At 38.0% G+C, this 16,549-nt stretch overlaps 1 protein-coding gene across 2 annotated transcripts in view; it reads right to left on the bottom strand.

Annotated features, from left to right (window-relative positions):
- The window catches only part of brinp1 (BMP/retinoic acid inducible neural specific 1), a 126,325-nt gene that overhangs the window by 44,932 nt on the left and 64,844 nt on the right, over window positions 1-16,549 (bottom strand). For both annotated transcript variants that reach the window (XM_088435644.1, XM_088435645.1), the window contains one exon: window positions 15,355-15,524. In XM_088435644.1, coding sequence (XP_088291770.1) covers window positions 15,355-15,524 — 170 coding nt within the window. The remainder of the gene's footprint in view (window positions 1-15,354; window positions 15,525-16,549) is intronic.

Below are 16,549 nucleotides of genomic sequence, written 5' to 3' on the forward strand. Positions count from 1 at the left end.
TTGATCTAAAAGCGAATGATTTAAAAGTATTAAAGGAATTTTAAATGATTTTACCATCAAATAAACTGTAGACGAAATAATACTGTTACTATTTTTAATGCTTGGCTTTTGCCTTACCTGCGCTTCACAAGGTAAATTGCAACTTTGTCACTTTATTTGACTTTATTACAACATCCTTTTAAATGATATGAAATTGCATTACAAGTTTCCTTTTTCCTTATACAAAGTATTTATGAAACCATCATTGCATGATAAGGTGCAGCTACCATCTACATTTTTTCAGAGCGGTTCCATTTCGTGTGTCCTTTCAAAAGGTAATGTAGCATGCTGTTGTTGTTTATTTGTCCCTTGTGGCCTGCTTCCACCAGCAGACTGAGACACGTTTACATTTATTGTCACATACACATACGAGGCGCTAATAGATGTGCATAAACATGAGCGCAGTCATACACAGCTTTATGGATTAAAGTGCGGCCTTGATAATCTGCGGCAAATTTAGGAGAGCTCCACTCTGCGCCTCACTTCCTCTCTGAGCACACACCAGCAGATTATGAAAATGTGGAGTCGAACGTAATAAAAATACAAGGAGCAATCAAACGACTGAAGTGGGCCTTGGGGGGGACAGCGGAGGATTTGGATTATTAAGCGGAACACAACAGAGGAATCCCACTGGGGCGCCACCCCACCCGACTATATCAAAGCCCACCGTTAGGCAGAAAGCAGAGTTCTGGAACAGCCTCCATAATTGTCATCTGTCATCATGAAAATGATCTTCACGCTGTAAATAAAATGATGCGCAGGAGATCCAAAGTTTTCCCTCTGTCGTGAAGTAGCAAGATAAATAGTGCGTGTCGAAGTCCCAACTCGAGAAATAAAGACAAATATATATATATATATATATATATATATATATATATATATATATATATATGTGTGTGTGTTCACAAACACACACACACATGGACAGCAGGAGGTGCTGCAGGTGCTGCATTTCCCATTGTCCGTAGCTATTACAAACATAACCACCTCCGGAGAGGTGCCACTCCATGTAATATATTTTGATGATAACTAGACCTATGATTATATTAAAACATAGTTAGTCATTATAAACACGCGCATTTGCAGAGTTTTTGAATTTACAATCATTTAATGATTGATGACACTGTCCCTTAAATAAAAAAAAAAAAAAAAAAAATATATATATATATATATATATATATATATATATATATATATATATATATACACACACATAAATATAGTTACACAAGACATACAACTCTCGCCCTCATTGGTCGATGGTCACGCAGGGAGCCAATCATCTTTCTTGTAGGAGTGCTTGTAAGATGAGTGACAGATGACGCTTTCACGCGGGGAGGAGCAGAAAGACAGCAATGGCCATGAAATCTGTTACTTACATTTCTTTTTTTGTAAAACAATGGTGTTTTGAGTGTAAACTCTACAGCTTGTCATATTTGGTCAGCTGCAGGCTTCACTGTAAATCGATTTCCGGGCACCGCTAATACGAGGCCAACTGCTACTCAATGTGAGACTACAGCCAAGGGATGGAAAGGGAAATGATAAAAGTAGTTACTTTAACGGTTTAATAATTGAAGATTTATGTAAATATGTGTGCTGCAGTAGTTCAAAATGTGCATTTTCAAGAGGTAGTAGCTTGAATTGGTTGACATCTCAGAGTGTTTCCAAACATTTGACTAGTTTTGTATGTTTGTCATCTGATCCGATCTGGGGTGGTGGCAAATTTCCGTTTTGACTTCGACTCCCTCTCATGCATCGGTATTTAAAACAATCTGCTTAGATGGCCGTTGTGTAAGAGGATACTAAATGTCAACTGCAACATATCATAATATATGTTTATTGGCAAATGTGTACAAAGTGGATTTGCTCAGGCTTAACAGGAACAATGTTTTTAATTTGATGATTGCACACTTATCCTGAAATAAGAAAGCCAATGAGTGTCACAATTTGATTAGAGTTGCCCTATTTTGACCCACTTTAATGAGCACACCACATGCACTGTATCTACAAACGCATGTCAATGCTTTTCAATATTTTTTTTTCCTCTCCGCACACGTTGGCCTATTCACTCATACGCTCGACCTTTCCTGCGCGCACACTTTTAATTAGACACCAATTAAAAATCTCATTAGGGCCTCAGCCGCTTGTCAGTAAATAGCGAATTAGACATATTTGGCAAGGTAAACGCCAGGCTCTCGTCAGATCGCAACAAAGCGAAAATTTGCACATTCGCAACTCTCATTGTTTTGACAAGCGAACGCAACAGCACATGCTTACAATTATCTGTCATAATTGAAATGGTTCCGCTGGCGTGAAAGATCGGAAGTCTTGCACCTAATTAGCAACTTCTTTTTTAATTCTTTGTCGCAATGCATGTTGTGTAGTTAATTATACAACGATTTTGCTGAACAAACAGAATGATTTGACAAACGTAATTAAAGATGCAAGAAGCAAATAATAAAAAAAAAACATTTCTACCCACTATTAGGTGAATATGCCAACTGATTTGAATATTGAATTGTTTTAGCATACTTGCAAATACATCAGAACGTAGTTGCAGGCTAAATGCTAAAAACGTAGCATTTGTTCCCACCAATGTTGACACAAAAAAAAACCTAGCATCATGGGAAAAAATGCTGGGTTTTTAGCATTTAGATTGGAAATACATTCAAACATAAACACACAAATATTCAAATATGTTTTATGTTCAGACATAATTTCCATATGTGGTCAAAAGTGTTTAAATGTTTGAACATATTGTAACTAGGGTTCTAAGATACTTGTAAGCATGATGGAAACATTTTAAGGTTTACTCCACATTGGTGGCTCCACACCTCAGTAATTTCAGTTTGAAATCACAAAAACTACAATGCCAAAAGTCAAAACATCTGTATAAGGTTGGCGAAACGCCTTTATTTCACACCGCCTCCACGGAGGTCTTCTAATCTGCCCATCATTTGCCATTCTCTCCTAATGACTTGCTATTTCTGGCCAACAGAAAAATGAAGAGACATGCTCCTAGCTAATTCTCCACACATTGCGGTGTTGACGATCTCAGAGGATTTTTCTGAAAAGCCGACCTCTGAGACACTTTCATGGGAAAATCAAATTGATGTCGAGGGAAGTGTCACTACCTTGGAGTCTTTCTGCTGATTTTTATTTAATATTTCCTCAAAATACATGTGCCAGAATCAATTAGACAATCGCAACTTGTCCTCGGCTTCTATATTCATTTTTAAATGTGAACTATTGCAATATTATTTTTTTTTCATTCATGTTAACACATTTAATTTTAAATTCAAGATTTTTCCAACGCAGATAACTGAAAGCACTTTGGTTGGAATGTAAGGCTTTCATGTGGTTTCTTCAGGATTCAGCAAATTAGGAATTGCATGGATTGTAATGCCGTGTTTGGAGCATGTAATGCCATGTTTGGAGCAGTACAATTTCTTTTCAAATTAAGAGCAAATTAATAGGAACACAAAGCAAGTTATTGCTAAATTGCATTATAGTGACACATTACATATTGCTGAACAAAATATAAGTAATAAATCAGACATGCATGGCATATTACTATTTACAGTTATGTTTTTCTCCCCATCATGTATCTCAACCTTGTGCCAAGGTGTAGTGGTGAATAACTACTTCACAGGAGATTGCAAAATTTTTTTTTTTTTTTTTTTTGATAAGAACTAATTAGATATAGACTGGAAGATCTTTTGGTCGGATTGGTAAATCCTAATTTCAACATGGGTGTGTAGACTTTTTTTTTTTCCACAGAAAGTGACTCTTCCTACCTACTGTACCTTTTCTCATTTTCTCCACTCTATTTTCTATGTGCTAATTACTCAAAGCAGCTGTTACGGGCACACATACTCGTGCGTTTCCTGCTACTCCACCACCACCCACACAGCAGGAGCATTAGTGGCGAAAAAAAAAATGCATATTGAGCACTGGTGTAAATCAATCCATGATAGCTGTGTGCATAGGTGACCTTGTGAGGGATGCAGTCAAAGTGCTGCCTGGCAGCCTTGCACAAACCTCACGCCCGAATGCATTAACGACACACATTCACAGGGTTTTGCCACGTGTCCTCTCGGCCATGATAACGTGCGAGTGAGTGGGAGCCTACACGATACTCCTCATGCGCTCCCTGCACCGGAAGGTACTTAGAAATGCAAAAGGCGGTATTTGCTTTTCATTAATATACTCGGCTGGGTGTCTTATTGTTGACGCTAAACGATCGTCCCTCGCGACTGGAGTCCTGGGCGGCGCGCTCACCCAGGCACAAACAACTTGACGTCATTTATTTCTATCAGCAAGGAATGATATTGGACACAGTGGGAAGGGCTTTTTATTTCTTTCGCGGCTGCGCAGGTGAAGTCTGTTGTTGAGATTATTTTTAATTTTGTAATGCTTTTAATTGATGTCACAATCTAGACAAATGTCTTTTCTAACCCATACTAATGAATAAATAACAAATATGTCTACTTTTGTATTGAATCAATTCAACCCAAGAAAGTATCAAGCATATTTTTGAGGGTGAAAATAATCCCAAACTTGCAATCACCCTGTTTTATAGGCGAGTATTTCCCCCGTGCCGTCATTGCAACACTGCATCTGTCTGCAAGAAAGGTCAGTGTAGAAATTAGTCGTGTAAACATGGTACTGGGAAAGCTTCAAAGCAGATATTTTTAGTCGACCTAATTTTAGATTAACACCCAACTTGGTCAACTTTTTTTTCCACAAGCCCTTGCTATGAACTTTCCAGCTTCACAGAAGCCACGTCTGCTGTTCAAGCTGTGTATTTGTTCAAGACAACACCACTTTCATGGTAGACGTCAGTCATTACAGTCATTCGAGCACATGGCTTCTCCAGTTTGAGGCAATATGTCGTTTATGTATTAATGAATTCAGGGTTTTGCTGCTATAGGCACACAATCTGTACAGTCCACACTAAGTCCTTTTCTGTCAATGCAAAAGCTCTGGATACATGAATGGAGTCACACGATCAGAAAGAATGCCCATACTGCATGATCTCATTATCTCCTAACCCCGGGCTAGCTTGCTCGCGCATTGTTGGTTTACTGTGTTTGTCTCCGCGGAATCACATCTGGCTCCTTGCTACCTAACGGTGAACATAAGCTGACACAGGTGAGAAAAAAATCTCATCTCCCCAATGGAGTTATTCATCTTCTTTTTTTTGTCTTGTAGGACAAGTAGCGGACAAACTGTGAATGGTTGTTTAAAGTGACGTGCTTTCTAGCGAGTGCGGTAAAACAACGCAGCACCTGCGGCGATTGTGATGTATATGTCTCGGATGTTGATTAATGTTTAGATGACGGTTCAAACCTCCTCGGATATGTTGAGGACAGCGAGAGAGGCTTGATATATTCAGCCGGCCTCTCTATCACTTCACACTTTTAGTGGCAAGCAATTGGATAAGGTTCACACACATGCACACGCGCACACTCAGAGACGTGAAGATTTGAGATACGCCACAAGAGGATTTCACTTAATAAACGTTTCTCACATTTTCACTCAACTTTCTAATATCCTGTAATGACTTTGGCAGTATTCAAACAATTGCGGCAAGCTCAGCACAGCCGCAATAACAATCCGAATCTATTGTTTGTATTTTTCCACAGAAAGAGCTTAATGAGAAAGCACCTGCACAGATGTTTGCTAATAAGCGACTGATTGTTATGTCCTGCTGGCTGTCCTCATGCTTTCTCATGCCCCGTCATCACGTTGCCTCATTAACAATTTCATAATGGTACAATTCTTCAAAACGAAGACAAGGGGAAAACACATTTGGATACAGCATTTCCACCAATTGTTCTTGGGGGAAATTAACAATAAATTATTAAAGTGATTGCTATTTTACAATAGCAGTATTATACCGAGCGTAATGATGATGAGTGATGAGTTGTTATATATATAATATATAATACATAACTGACAATCAAGCAGCCACCGACAGTCCCAAATGGGTTTGAATGAACATTTATTGGTGTTCAAGTGCCAGGTTTTGTTAGGCTAAATCGGTGATCCCTACCAAAAAAAACGCCATGGCTGTTGTCGAACGAGGAGAAGTAGGAGTCCACATGCCAAATGCAGCAATAAAATAATGTACCACATGCTACATATGCCAACTTCAAAATAAACACAACAAATGTGGTGGGGACGTCAATGCAATAGCCTTATTAGACATTTTATTTTGAAGCTTTTACTCAAACAGTCAGTTCCTTTCCTATTAGCTGGACACATCAAAGGGAGCGGTAGACGTATGGTGCATTCAAATGTGGTCTGAAACTTCAAACTTGTAAATAGTAAAAGGCATGAAATGAATGAATAAATAATAATGATAATAATTGCATATTATTGTTTAATAAAAAATGTTGCTTCAGAACTCCACAAAATAAGAAAATTGCTCCTCAATTAACTTCTTTGCAACTCTGTAACTCCCCTTTGACAATGTCATACCCAGACTGACCCAGTGGAGGCATCACTGTACCACAAAGAATCCAAGACTTCCAGTCAAATGAAGAAAGAGTAGTACTCGCTAACTAGCTAGCTAATAAAATGATCAAAACTATAAAATTGCTGTTCAAATGAAGTCATTTATTCAAAAAATTCTCTGCCACTCTCTAACTCCCCTCCGACATTATCATAACACAAATGACCCAGCAGACGCAGTTTGGAACCACAAGGCATCCAAGAAAAAAAAAAAACAAAGGAAGAAAGAGTAGTACTCGCTAACTAGCTAGTGAATAAAATGATCTAGGCTGTTAATTGGTAATATGCATATTTCTGTGTGGATGTCCCCATGTGATCTGATAAAGAGTGATTGAAAAAAAGGCTTGAATGATAACTTTAGCATTTACTTTCATGATTGTTTGAATTTGCCAGGTGTTAGCTAAAAAAAAGATATTACATGATGCAAATTGCTTCTAAGGGAGACACAACACTGATTCAAAAAAAGATGTGGTGTAAATGTGGACAATGCATATAATGATGGAGGGGCTGGCTCAATAATTGACTTTTCTGTTGCATGGATTAATGGAGTGGACATGCTTTTTTGACGGTAAAATGGATTGAATGCATTAGCATTGTAAAAGTACTGCTGAGATTCACTCACGGACTAGCCAATATTTTTTGACTAAATGACTCCAGAGCCTAACCAAACATTTCATACATACACTTTAGATGTGAGGAAATGCCTTCCACAAAACCAACAATGATTCCCACTTTGTCCTTTTAGACGTGATTACCATTTAATCAAATTATTGATTTTATTTTTCGCGTAAAACTCCAAGTCCAAGAAGTCCAATTTAAACAATGTATAACTTTTAGGAACTTGATTTATGTGGGTATGGACTTGTTTTTGTTTTATTTTAGACAGAAATCTAGTCAAGAACAACGCTGCCTGTTGATGTATTTTCAAAACATGACTGTTCAATATTACAACTTCATTCCAGTACTGTAATTGAAACTATTTCATCCTCATGCTAAATGAAAATATGGACACTCTCCTACATACAAACGAGTTACATCTCAGGTGCCTGCTTGTTGGCTGAATTTGTTTGTATGTTGTTTGTTAAAAAAAAAAAGTCAGACGAAAACCAGAATGTAAATCAGAAAAAAAAAAAAAATCTGTGGAATATGTACTGTGTGCAAAATGTGTTTATAATGGCAACACCAACATTGGTGGCACAAAAAATAAGCTAAAACTAAAATTGTAACCAAAAAAAAGAAACTTCACACACATAAACTTCCTGATAAATTTGCTAGATATGCCATGCTTCAGTTCTATAATGAAACATCGATCTATCATCAACACACTTCTGCATTCAAAGGCTTAGAGCCAATGGCAGAATTGGCGGCAAACCATCAGTGGCCATCTTGCTGAAGGGGATTGTGCAGTCACCAGCTTGTGTCCGACCATTGGCGGGAATGTGCATTCATTTCCAAATGAGAGCATCTGCTGTCTCCAACATCAGATGGTAATAGTTGATGAATTTACATCAGCTTCTGTGTTTGGTGCAACTTAGAAGACAACAGAAGCATGAAGAACGAGAACAATTGTTTTTAATTGTGTACATTTGTTGCATCATGCATCAATGAGTTTAAAAGATATATATATATATATTATTTATTTATTTTTTTTTTTGCATACGTTTTCTTTAGCCGCTTAGTCGGCGTGCCCGAAGAGAACCCACGTGGGCCAGGGGAGATCATGCAAACCCCGCAGAGCTAGGCCAGAGAATTAGCAGTAAATTTGTGTTTGGTCTCTCATTTTGTTCTGAGCCATTGACACATTTTTTTTTCTTAATCCAAAATGTGCATTTCATTTGTTTAATGATGGATTCTCTTGCAATTACTGTTATTAATATTATTTTTCCAACGCATGAATTGCAATTTTGCAGATCTCAAGATGCTCAAATATACTTGATAAAAATGTCTCATTCTCCCTCTCATAGCCCTTCTAAAAATTTCTCAAAAGCATCCCCTGGAATGCTTGGGAAAAAAATGTGTAGACAGGATGTGTGCAATTGATTAGGAAAACAATTTTGATTGAAACTGTCATTTTTGGTGAATTCCATTGCATTTTGACTAACACTGAAGTGAGTTCATCCAAATAATACAAAATTAAAAGCAGGTATCATAAATAGATACCTGACACTAAATTAGAGAAGTTTATAGTAAAACTGTTTACCGTATTTTGCTGACTATCAGCCGTGGCTTTTTTCTCATGTTTTGAGCCCTGCGGCTTACAGTCTAGTACGGCTTATCTGTGTGTGTGTGTGTGTGTGTGTGTGTGTTTTTTTTCTGTTGTTGTTGTTGCTTTCTAAGAGATAGCCATCCATCCATCCATTTTCTATAAATATGTTGGGACTAAACATGCAGGCATGTTCAGTCTGTTAAAGAGAGGATGTTGCTGTTAGCAGGCAATTACAAAAACAATTGAATAACTAAAAAAAGTCATAAAATTCATATACCATCTTTTTGCGAATAGATCTGATGTTATTACTTGTGGTTTATAGTCCAGTGCGGCTTATCTGTGACAAAAATCAATTCTTTGCTCATATTTTGCTGCTGCGGCTTACATACCTGTGCGCCTTATAGTGCGGAAAAAATGTTTTTGTTTTTGTTTTTTTTGCCTACGCCATATAAAGCGATGAGAATTTGAAATATTATCTGTCTGTGAATATGGTGATGGTGAGTCAGAACATTTATAAAACGGATTGGACATTTGAGCAAACAGCTTTGACCAAAACAATGCGCATGAAATCCCAGCGGAACGAAATCGACTTGCTTCAACCGGTTTCCGCATCTACCGGAAAACGTCTCAAACATTTCGTCGGTATTGACACATGCTTTTCATCCTGATTGTAAGTTTGCACTGCAAAGCAGCTCTCGCAGCCACACTGAATCAATATTGGAGGAGCAAGGCCCTTGTTCCCTGTGTTTATAGATCCACGGGCTGGACTGCGCTTCCCCTGCGCATCCGCAGCACTTTTGCACTTGTCTGCGACATGAGCGGAAAACGGCTACTTCCGCCCTCGTTATTCATAGTCAAGAGCTTTTATAAGGCATATAAACTCAGATTAAATTTGGGTTATGTTATGTCTGCAGTAATACAGTTGGCTATGCATGTTTTATATTCGCACAGCGCTTACTCACCGTGATGTGCTGCAAAGCGTCTTTTCCTCCTCATTTTATAGGACGACTAACAGATAGGCTCACTGGAGTTTAAACCACGTGAGATCTGATTGTTTTTGTTCTTGTATTACACTGGAGGGTTTGATGTGTGTGCGATGGAAAGTAAACCAATCATACGAGTATTTTTGAAAAGTCAGTATTTAAGGGTTGTGTTCCCTCCACAAGAGCTTAATTCATGGATGTAAAAGACAACAATGTATTCTTCGGGACATACATTGTTTTAAGGTGTGTTACTATATCGAATGGAAATTACAGTCACCTGATGATGAAGTGCATATATTAATGAGATTTGGCTTCAGAAAAATAAAAAAAAATGGGTAAAGGTCTGTAATACAATAAAAGTATTGAGTCAGTATTAGTATACCATTTTGTTGTTCATTCACCACTGAGTTTTGTTTGAACAAAGATCATTTCTCTTCACATACATGACAACTCTGTAGCTAGAATGAGACGAACTTGACAGATAAGTGAATTCAACACGGAGATTTATTGTTGTGTTGTCTTGTCCTCCCTTCTTGTAGTTCCTCCCTCACTAGTCTTACAAATCTTCTCTTTTACTTGTCTCTCCGCACTCTTACAGACCACAAGACTGCTTTGTTAAGACTTTGAAGCTTCAAAAAAAGAAACCCAAAAGGACAATTTGTTTTCCAGACTATTTTATTGATCTCACTAAAAAAAAGAGAAATCTTTGAGTTTCATTTCTTTGAGCGTTGTTCTTCATTGTACATAGAGAAACAATACGCAGAAAACCCAAGGTTGAAATCTTGTCTCTCCTAGTAGATAAATTAATTTGTCAACATGTCAGCGAGAAGGTTTAATCATTAACAGTAAAACTCCTCTACCCCCAGCGTGAAAAAAAACACACAATGAGTCCTTTCCCTCTCTCTTACTACCGCACTACAACGAAAAATCCCCCTGTTGCATGATAAAAAATGTTTGTTCTGCATTTGCCTTGCACTGAAATTCACTACAGTGAAAATAAGCCTGCAGCAAAAGTCTAGCTTGGTTTATGCTTGATGCGCTGGCACGCGTTTTACAGCACTTTAGCCTCGGAGTTGCTTTCCCCCGCAGTTAGGCGATATTCTACCGGACTATAGGTGGCAGTAAATGCAGTTTACAGCATTAAAACAACAGTATTCAATACAGTAGATTAATAGTAGATTAAAACTATCTAAATCCTTCCAAGCGTTTTTTTAACAGTCATATCTTCCCTACGTGGTGCTCGCCAGGAGTTGTTTACCGTATTTAGGTCACGGTAGTCCTTTTCATCCGAATCATAAAGGTGTTTGAACTTCCATAAGCAATAGTTTGTACGCCATGTTTTCCGCTCGTAAAGAAATTCTGGAAGGTACGAGTTGTGGAATATCCGGCCTGCGCAAACTCTGCGCGGAATGGCAATTTATGAATTTCTTTCTTTTTTTCAATGTGGGCTAGGTGGATGGTTTTGTTTTGAACATCAGATTGTAGATTACACAATAGGTTTTGTATGTTTACGTCCGAGACATAGATTCATATAGCGAAAAGTCACATGTTGTGAAAGTTTTCTTTATATACATTCTTTTATATACATATTTTTCAACATGTAAAGTTTAAAATTGCATGATACAGGCCTTTGAACAATTGCGGGTTTCTGCAATGTTTGCAGCTAAGTGGGATATGCACTTTATGGAATGAAAATATTTGCAACATCCACAAAGTATCTCTTGGAAAATCAAACTGAACTGTTGTATTCCGCCAATCAGTCCGATGTGTGTTACCGGTTCTCTCTAGGATTCAAGTAGCAGAAAACACACACCATAGGAAGCTGCTGTGATCTGCACACAGCTGTGTTTTGTCTATCCGCACATGGCTGCCGCATAAGCCTGTTTAGAAGAGCAAGGGATATCCAGCAGGAGTTGCAAATGAGTCATTACATCCCGGCAGATGCGACGATATCTGGGATCCCGAGGTGCCGTCTACTAAATCCTAGCGCTGTGCCCTCGAGCAGTTGTTCCTAAAAAATCAGACAAGCCTCACCTCGTGACATACGCTTCACATCTGTCACACTAGACAGACAAACGCACTGTCCACTCCACATCTCGTCTTGAGAGCCATCCCGGCCTTCCCCTGACATCGCTCGCAGTCTTGCCTTCCCTCGCAAACTGACTCAGCAGCCACTGTCAGGTTTGCTTAATTTCGCCTCGCTCCATTCGTCGCTACCTGCACTCTCATCCGCCGCGGCGCTTTAATCCTCTTGTCACTCACCAGCCCCCTCCCAAAAAAAAAAAGATAAGGACGTGAATGAAGGGCCGGGATGTGGAGTTGAGGAGGAAGGTCGCGGTGCAGTTGCACACTAAGCTACTAACGGCATATCAAAAAGGCTTCTTCAGGCAAATAAGCAGGAGAAAAACAAGACGTTTCAAGTTCTAAGTGAAGTGAATGGAGTCCTAAGTGCACTCCTATGTTTTTACAAGGTCACATCCAAGCACATTGGCGAGCTTTTCCACAGGGTACAAATGTGGTGATTGAAGTTTGCAAAGGGGCGAAACAAGTCCTGCAAATGTTCGGAACTTACACCAATGGGAATTTCAGCAGAGGATGTGAAGAAAATAAAATTTGTGCCGGAAACCACTTTTAATGGAGTCACACTCAAAAATAGGGTGGAACTTTTGTCAGTCTGTTGGCCTCTTGATGTCAAATAAAAATGGCATTGCAGTAGCTAAGGACTCAGGTAACAACCAATCGTAGCTCGCCTGTTTTCTGAGCTCTGTCTCTTCCATCCTTTAACTTTAACAGCATTGACGTCTTTCACGGCAATTACAGAGCTGACATATAACTCTGGTTTATGATTGCTAGACACAAATGCCAAACTGGAGAATTTGGCCAATCTCAAGAGTTTTATTGACATTAGTATGGTATTATTATACCACACAATGACATTCTTATTCTGTTCACTTCCCAGAACAGCAGACTACATTCCATGATCAAGCAAATTATAAATAGTGATAATATAACAATAGAAGTATTAGTGCTAATGATATAGTGCAAATATCATGTAGTGCAAAAAATTAGCGCAAAATGTTATTTATGCATGTCATAAGAAGCAGATTAGTGCATGAGCACTTTGTTAAGAATTCGGATGGCTTGTGGGTAGAATCTGTATGCCAGCCTGGCAGTCCTGGCCCTCAGACTCCTCTAGCATCTACTGATGGCAGCAGTTCAAACAGATGGTTTTGTGGGTGTGTCTTGTCTTTGATGACGCGTTCATCTGAATTTTTGAAGACCTCTTTTTTTATGAAAAAAAAAAAAACCCAACAAAAAAAACACACCCCAGCTACATATAGAAGATAGGGCAAACCGTAGACATTTATCGCCTGTTTGCAAGTTTCCCAGCTAACGTGTAGACAATGCCTGTTTCCTCCACATTTCTGTTCAACCCTTGCGTGGTATTTTCTACTTTACAAAGTAATTTCATTTCAAAAGAGAAAGCATTGGAAGAAGACACTAGGGAGCTAAAATTTCACCCAAATGGTGACAGCATGTGAAAATTCAACATGGCAAGACCACTTAGTTATCACAGTAACAGTGTGTTGGGTAAAATGCTGCGAGAAAGATGTGAAAAAAAATGCCTCAAAAGTTGTCAAAATACAGCAAAATGGTTAATGTCACAGAGCATAGACAAACAGTAAAAAAAATGTCTTGAAAGACACTTTTCAGCATCATGAAGGTTTTTAACGCGAACGTTCTTGATTCCTGTGAGCTTTTGTGACTTTTACCATTCGGAACGGGATTGAGGGATTTCAAGACGAAGTAAACTTTTTTCCTTCCATGTCACCCCATTTAGCTCAGCGCTGGTGATTGAAAAATTTCAAGTGATTTATATTCACAGAGTGCGATTACAAGTAGCAAGGAGTGCGACATTTCATTTTCTCTGTGTTTCGCTCTATTTCTACTTTCATTCCATCTAAGAATTGCGTGATTGTGGGACTTTGGAAAGCCAAACAAGTCTAAATAATTTGGAGCGCCAGGGCTTGAAATAAACAGCTTGTTGTTCAGTGCTTGTATGGGTCACGTACTTCCATCGAGCACTGATTGTGTTTACTTGAAAGAAAAAAAAAAGAAAAGAATTCAGTATTAGGTGTCGTTTGCTTGAGGTTTCTGTCTACCTCAAATAAATTGGTTTAATGTATAAATGATTCATTCCATTCTTGGATACATTTTGTGGTAAATTAATTTGTATAGTTCGTGGTGAATTATGTGAAAATGAGAAAAATCCGCATAACATCTGGCCGACTGACAACGGGTTCCCGTCGAAGAGACACAGGAAGCCACCCTGCTAGAATAATTCATCCTTTTGCCGTGGCACAAGGAACTTTAATACTCATGGTATTGCTTTTCAAAAAATAAAAAAAATAAATAACTAATGTACGTGCCGGCAAGGTCATGAGAGAGGGGCGGCCTGTTGTTCTGAAGCCCTGGGCAGTATTATTTATTCAACATAAGCTGCATGCACTGCAATATTGGCCTTTCCTCACATTCGGCTTCTACCTGTATAACGTGTGTTATGTATGGGATGGTAGTCTTCATGCTCGGTGTAATGAATTGCAATGAGTTATTTTTAGGTTTGCTAACCGTGCAAGAACAGTTAGTTTCATAAGGAAATATGAAAACACCTGAAACTGCCAACTATTATTACTACAACTACTACTACTAGTCATAAAAATAATTGTAATAAATAGAAGATTAGTGTGAATGAAAAAAATAGTTGGTAGGTTTCTCAATTATCTAAGAATTCTGACTATTATTCTTAGAATGTAAAGTCAAAATTCTCACTCGAAAGCATGTGTCAAACTCCAATACTCGAGGGCCGGTATCCTTCATGTTTTCGAACCTTTTCTTTCAAACGGCCCTAATTCAAATGATTTGAATCTTTTTCAAGCTCCTGCAGAGCTTGCTAATAAGCTGAAAAAAATTTGAATCAGGTGCTTCGGGGAGAGAAAACCGGAAAACAGGCATGATACCGGTCCTTGAGGACTGCAGTGCGACACCTATGCGCTAAAAAGCCTTATATATATATATATATATATATATATATATATATATATATATATATATATATATATATATATATATATCGTATTTTCCGCACTACGTGCACCGGATTCTAAGACGCACCCTCAATTAATGACATATTATAAAACTTTTTCAATCACAAGATAATAATAATAATAAGAATAAGAACTCAAATAATAACACTAAACTCTCAATAGCAAAATAACTCAATGTCAATATGACCGACCTTGTTCAATTGTAAACACACAAAAGAAACAAGTAAAGCTTACTTTATCACTTCATTCCCAATCTATGAATCCCAATTGCAATACTGATCCATATATAAGGCGCACCTGATTATAAGGCACATCATCAGCTTCTTAAAAAAATTAAGGCTTTTACTTATAGCGCAGAAAATACGGTGTATATATATATATATATATATATATATATATATATATATATATATATATATATATATATATATATGAACCTTAAAGCATTGTAATTAATAGCTTGTTGAGAGCATGCTGCCTTGATTATTAGTGGCCGACAAACCTTGATGGCATTGGTGGAAATCTGGATTTCGTGCAGCTTCCTCATGGTGCCGTCACGGTCGATGAAGTAGGAGGAGGCCAGCTGGTGGAGGGCTTCCACATTTTGAGTGGCGTTGGCGAGCTTCCTGTCCAGCTTGTTCTTGGCCAGGTACATGGTCAGCGCCTCCTCCCCTACGAGGGAATATATAACGTCGGTTATTACCAAGCATGTGGACTTTTAACATGCCTTGGTTCAAGTGGCACAAATTAATTTTTTGTACGGTATCCAGTTTGTAAATGTGCCATGGAAGCTTTGGTCTAAAAAAAAAGAAGTCTGAATAGAATCGGAAATTCATACAATAATTCTTTAGCTGTAATCTTTCCCAAATGAAGGTGATAATATATTTGAGAAATTGACATTTCTAAAGGCACACTTTAGCCCAAATATCATCTTTGCACATGTTTGTACAGTATTTCCTTTGTCATTTTTATGATGTGGATGATGATTTAAGACAGGTAATGACCGTCAGTTCACGGCTGTAAATTTTCTGGTGCTAGTGGGGGTCAAATTTCTCGACCTCCTAATGTGTTTGAGACTATTTGATTTTAAAGGTTTTCAAAAATTTTGACTGGTACTGTACTGGATAGATTTTTTACATGAGGATGTAATCGGAGCATTGAGACTATTCTAAATTGAGCCTAAGTGTCGGAACTTGACAGATGTGATTTACTATGTCTACTAGATGCTTTTCAATCTGGATTGAACCCTGTTTAAGATTTGATTTCAGAAGGGAACCAATCGATAAAATCGCAAATCCTACAAGAGAGCGAGAAAAGAATAATGTAGAACATAGTGATTCATTTTTCATGCTATATACAACGAGTTTAAAAACTGTAAAATACAGAATAAAGCAGAATATTGTGCTGTGAAAGTTTGTTTTGCGTTTTTCTCGATACGTGGTTTCCAGGACCTATTTAGTTAAACAACTCATAGAAAAGAAAACGCATACCAAGATTTGGACCTCGTGTTTTGGGCACATTGTTTCTGTATGTACAAGAAACAAACAAAAAGCACAAAACGGAAAACCGAAAATGTCACCAAGACTGCCTGTTGATTATTCTTATCTAATTCGCTGCTATTGATGGCTGTTGACGTCAAAGGTCTATTTTAACTGGGCTGGCCAATTCAGTGAAAAAAGGTGTCCATAGCCATCAAT

Source organism: Hippichthys cyanospilos, chromosome 15 (assembly GCF_059441005.1).
Source record: "Hippichthys cyanospilos isolate Australia breed blue-spotted pipefish chromosome 15, RoL_Hcya_1.0, whole genome shotgun sequence".
In the NCBI taxonomy this organism is placed as follows: domain Eukaryota; kingdom Metazoa; phylum Chordata; class Actinopteri; order Syngnathiformes; family Syngnathidae; genus Hippichthys; species Hippichthys cyanospilos.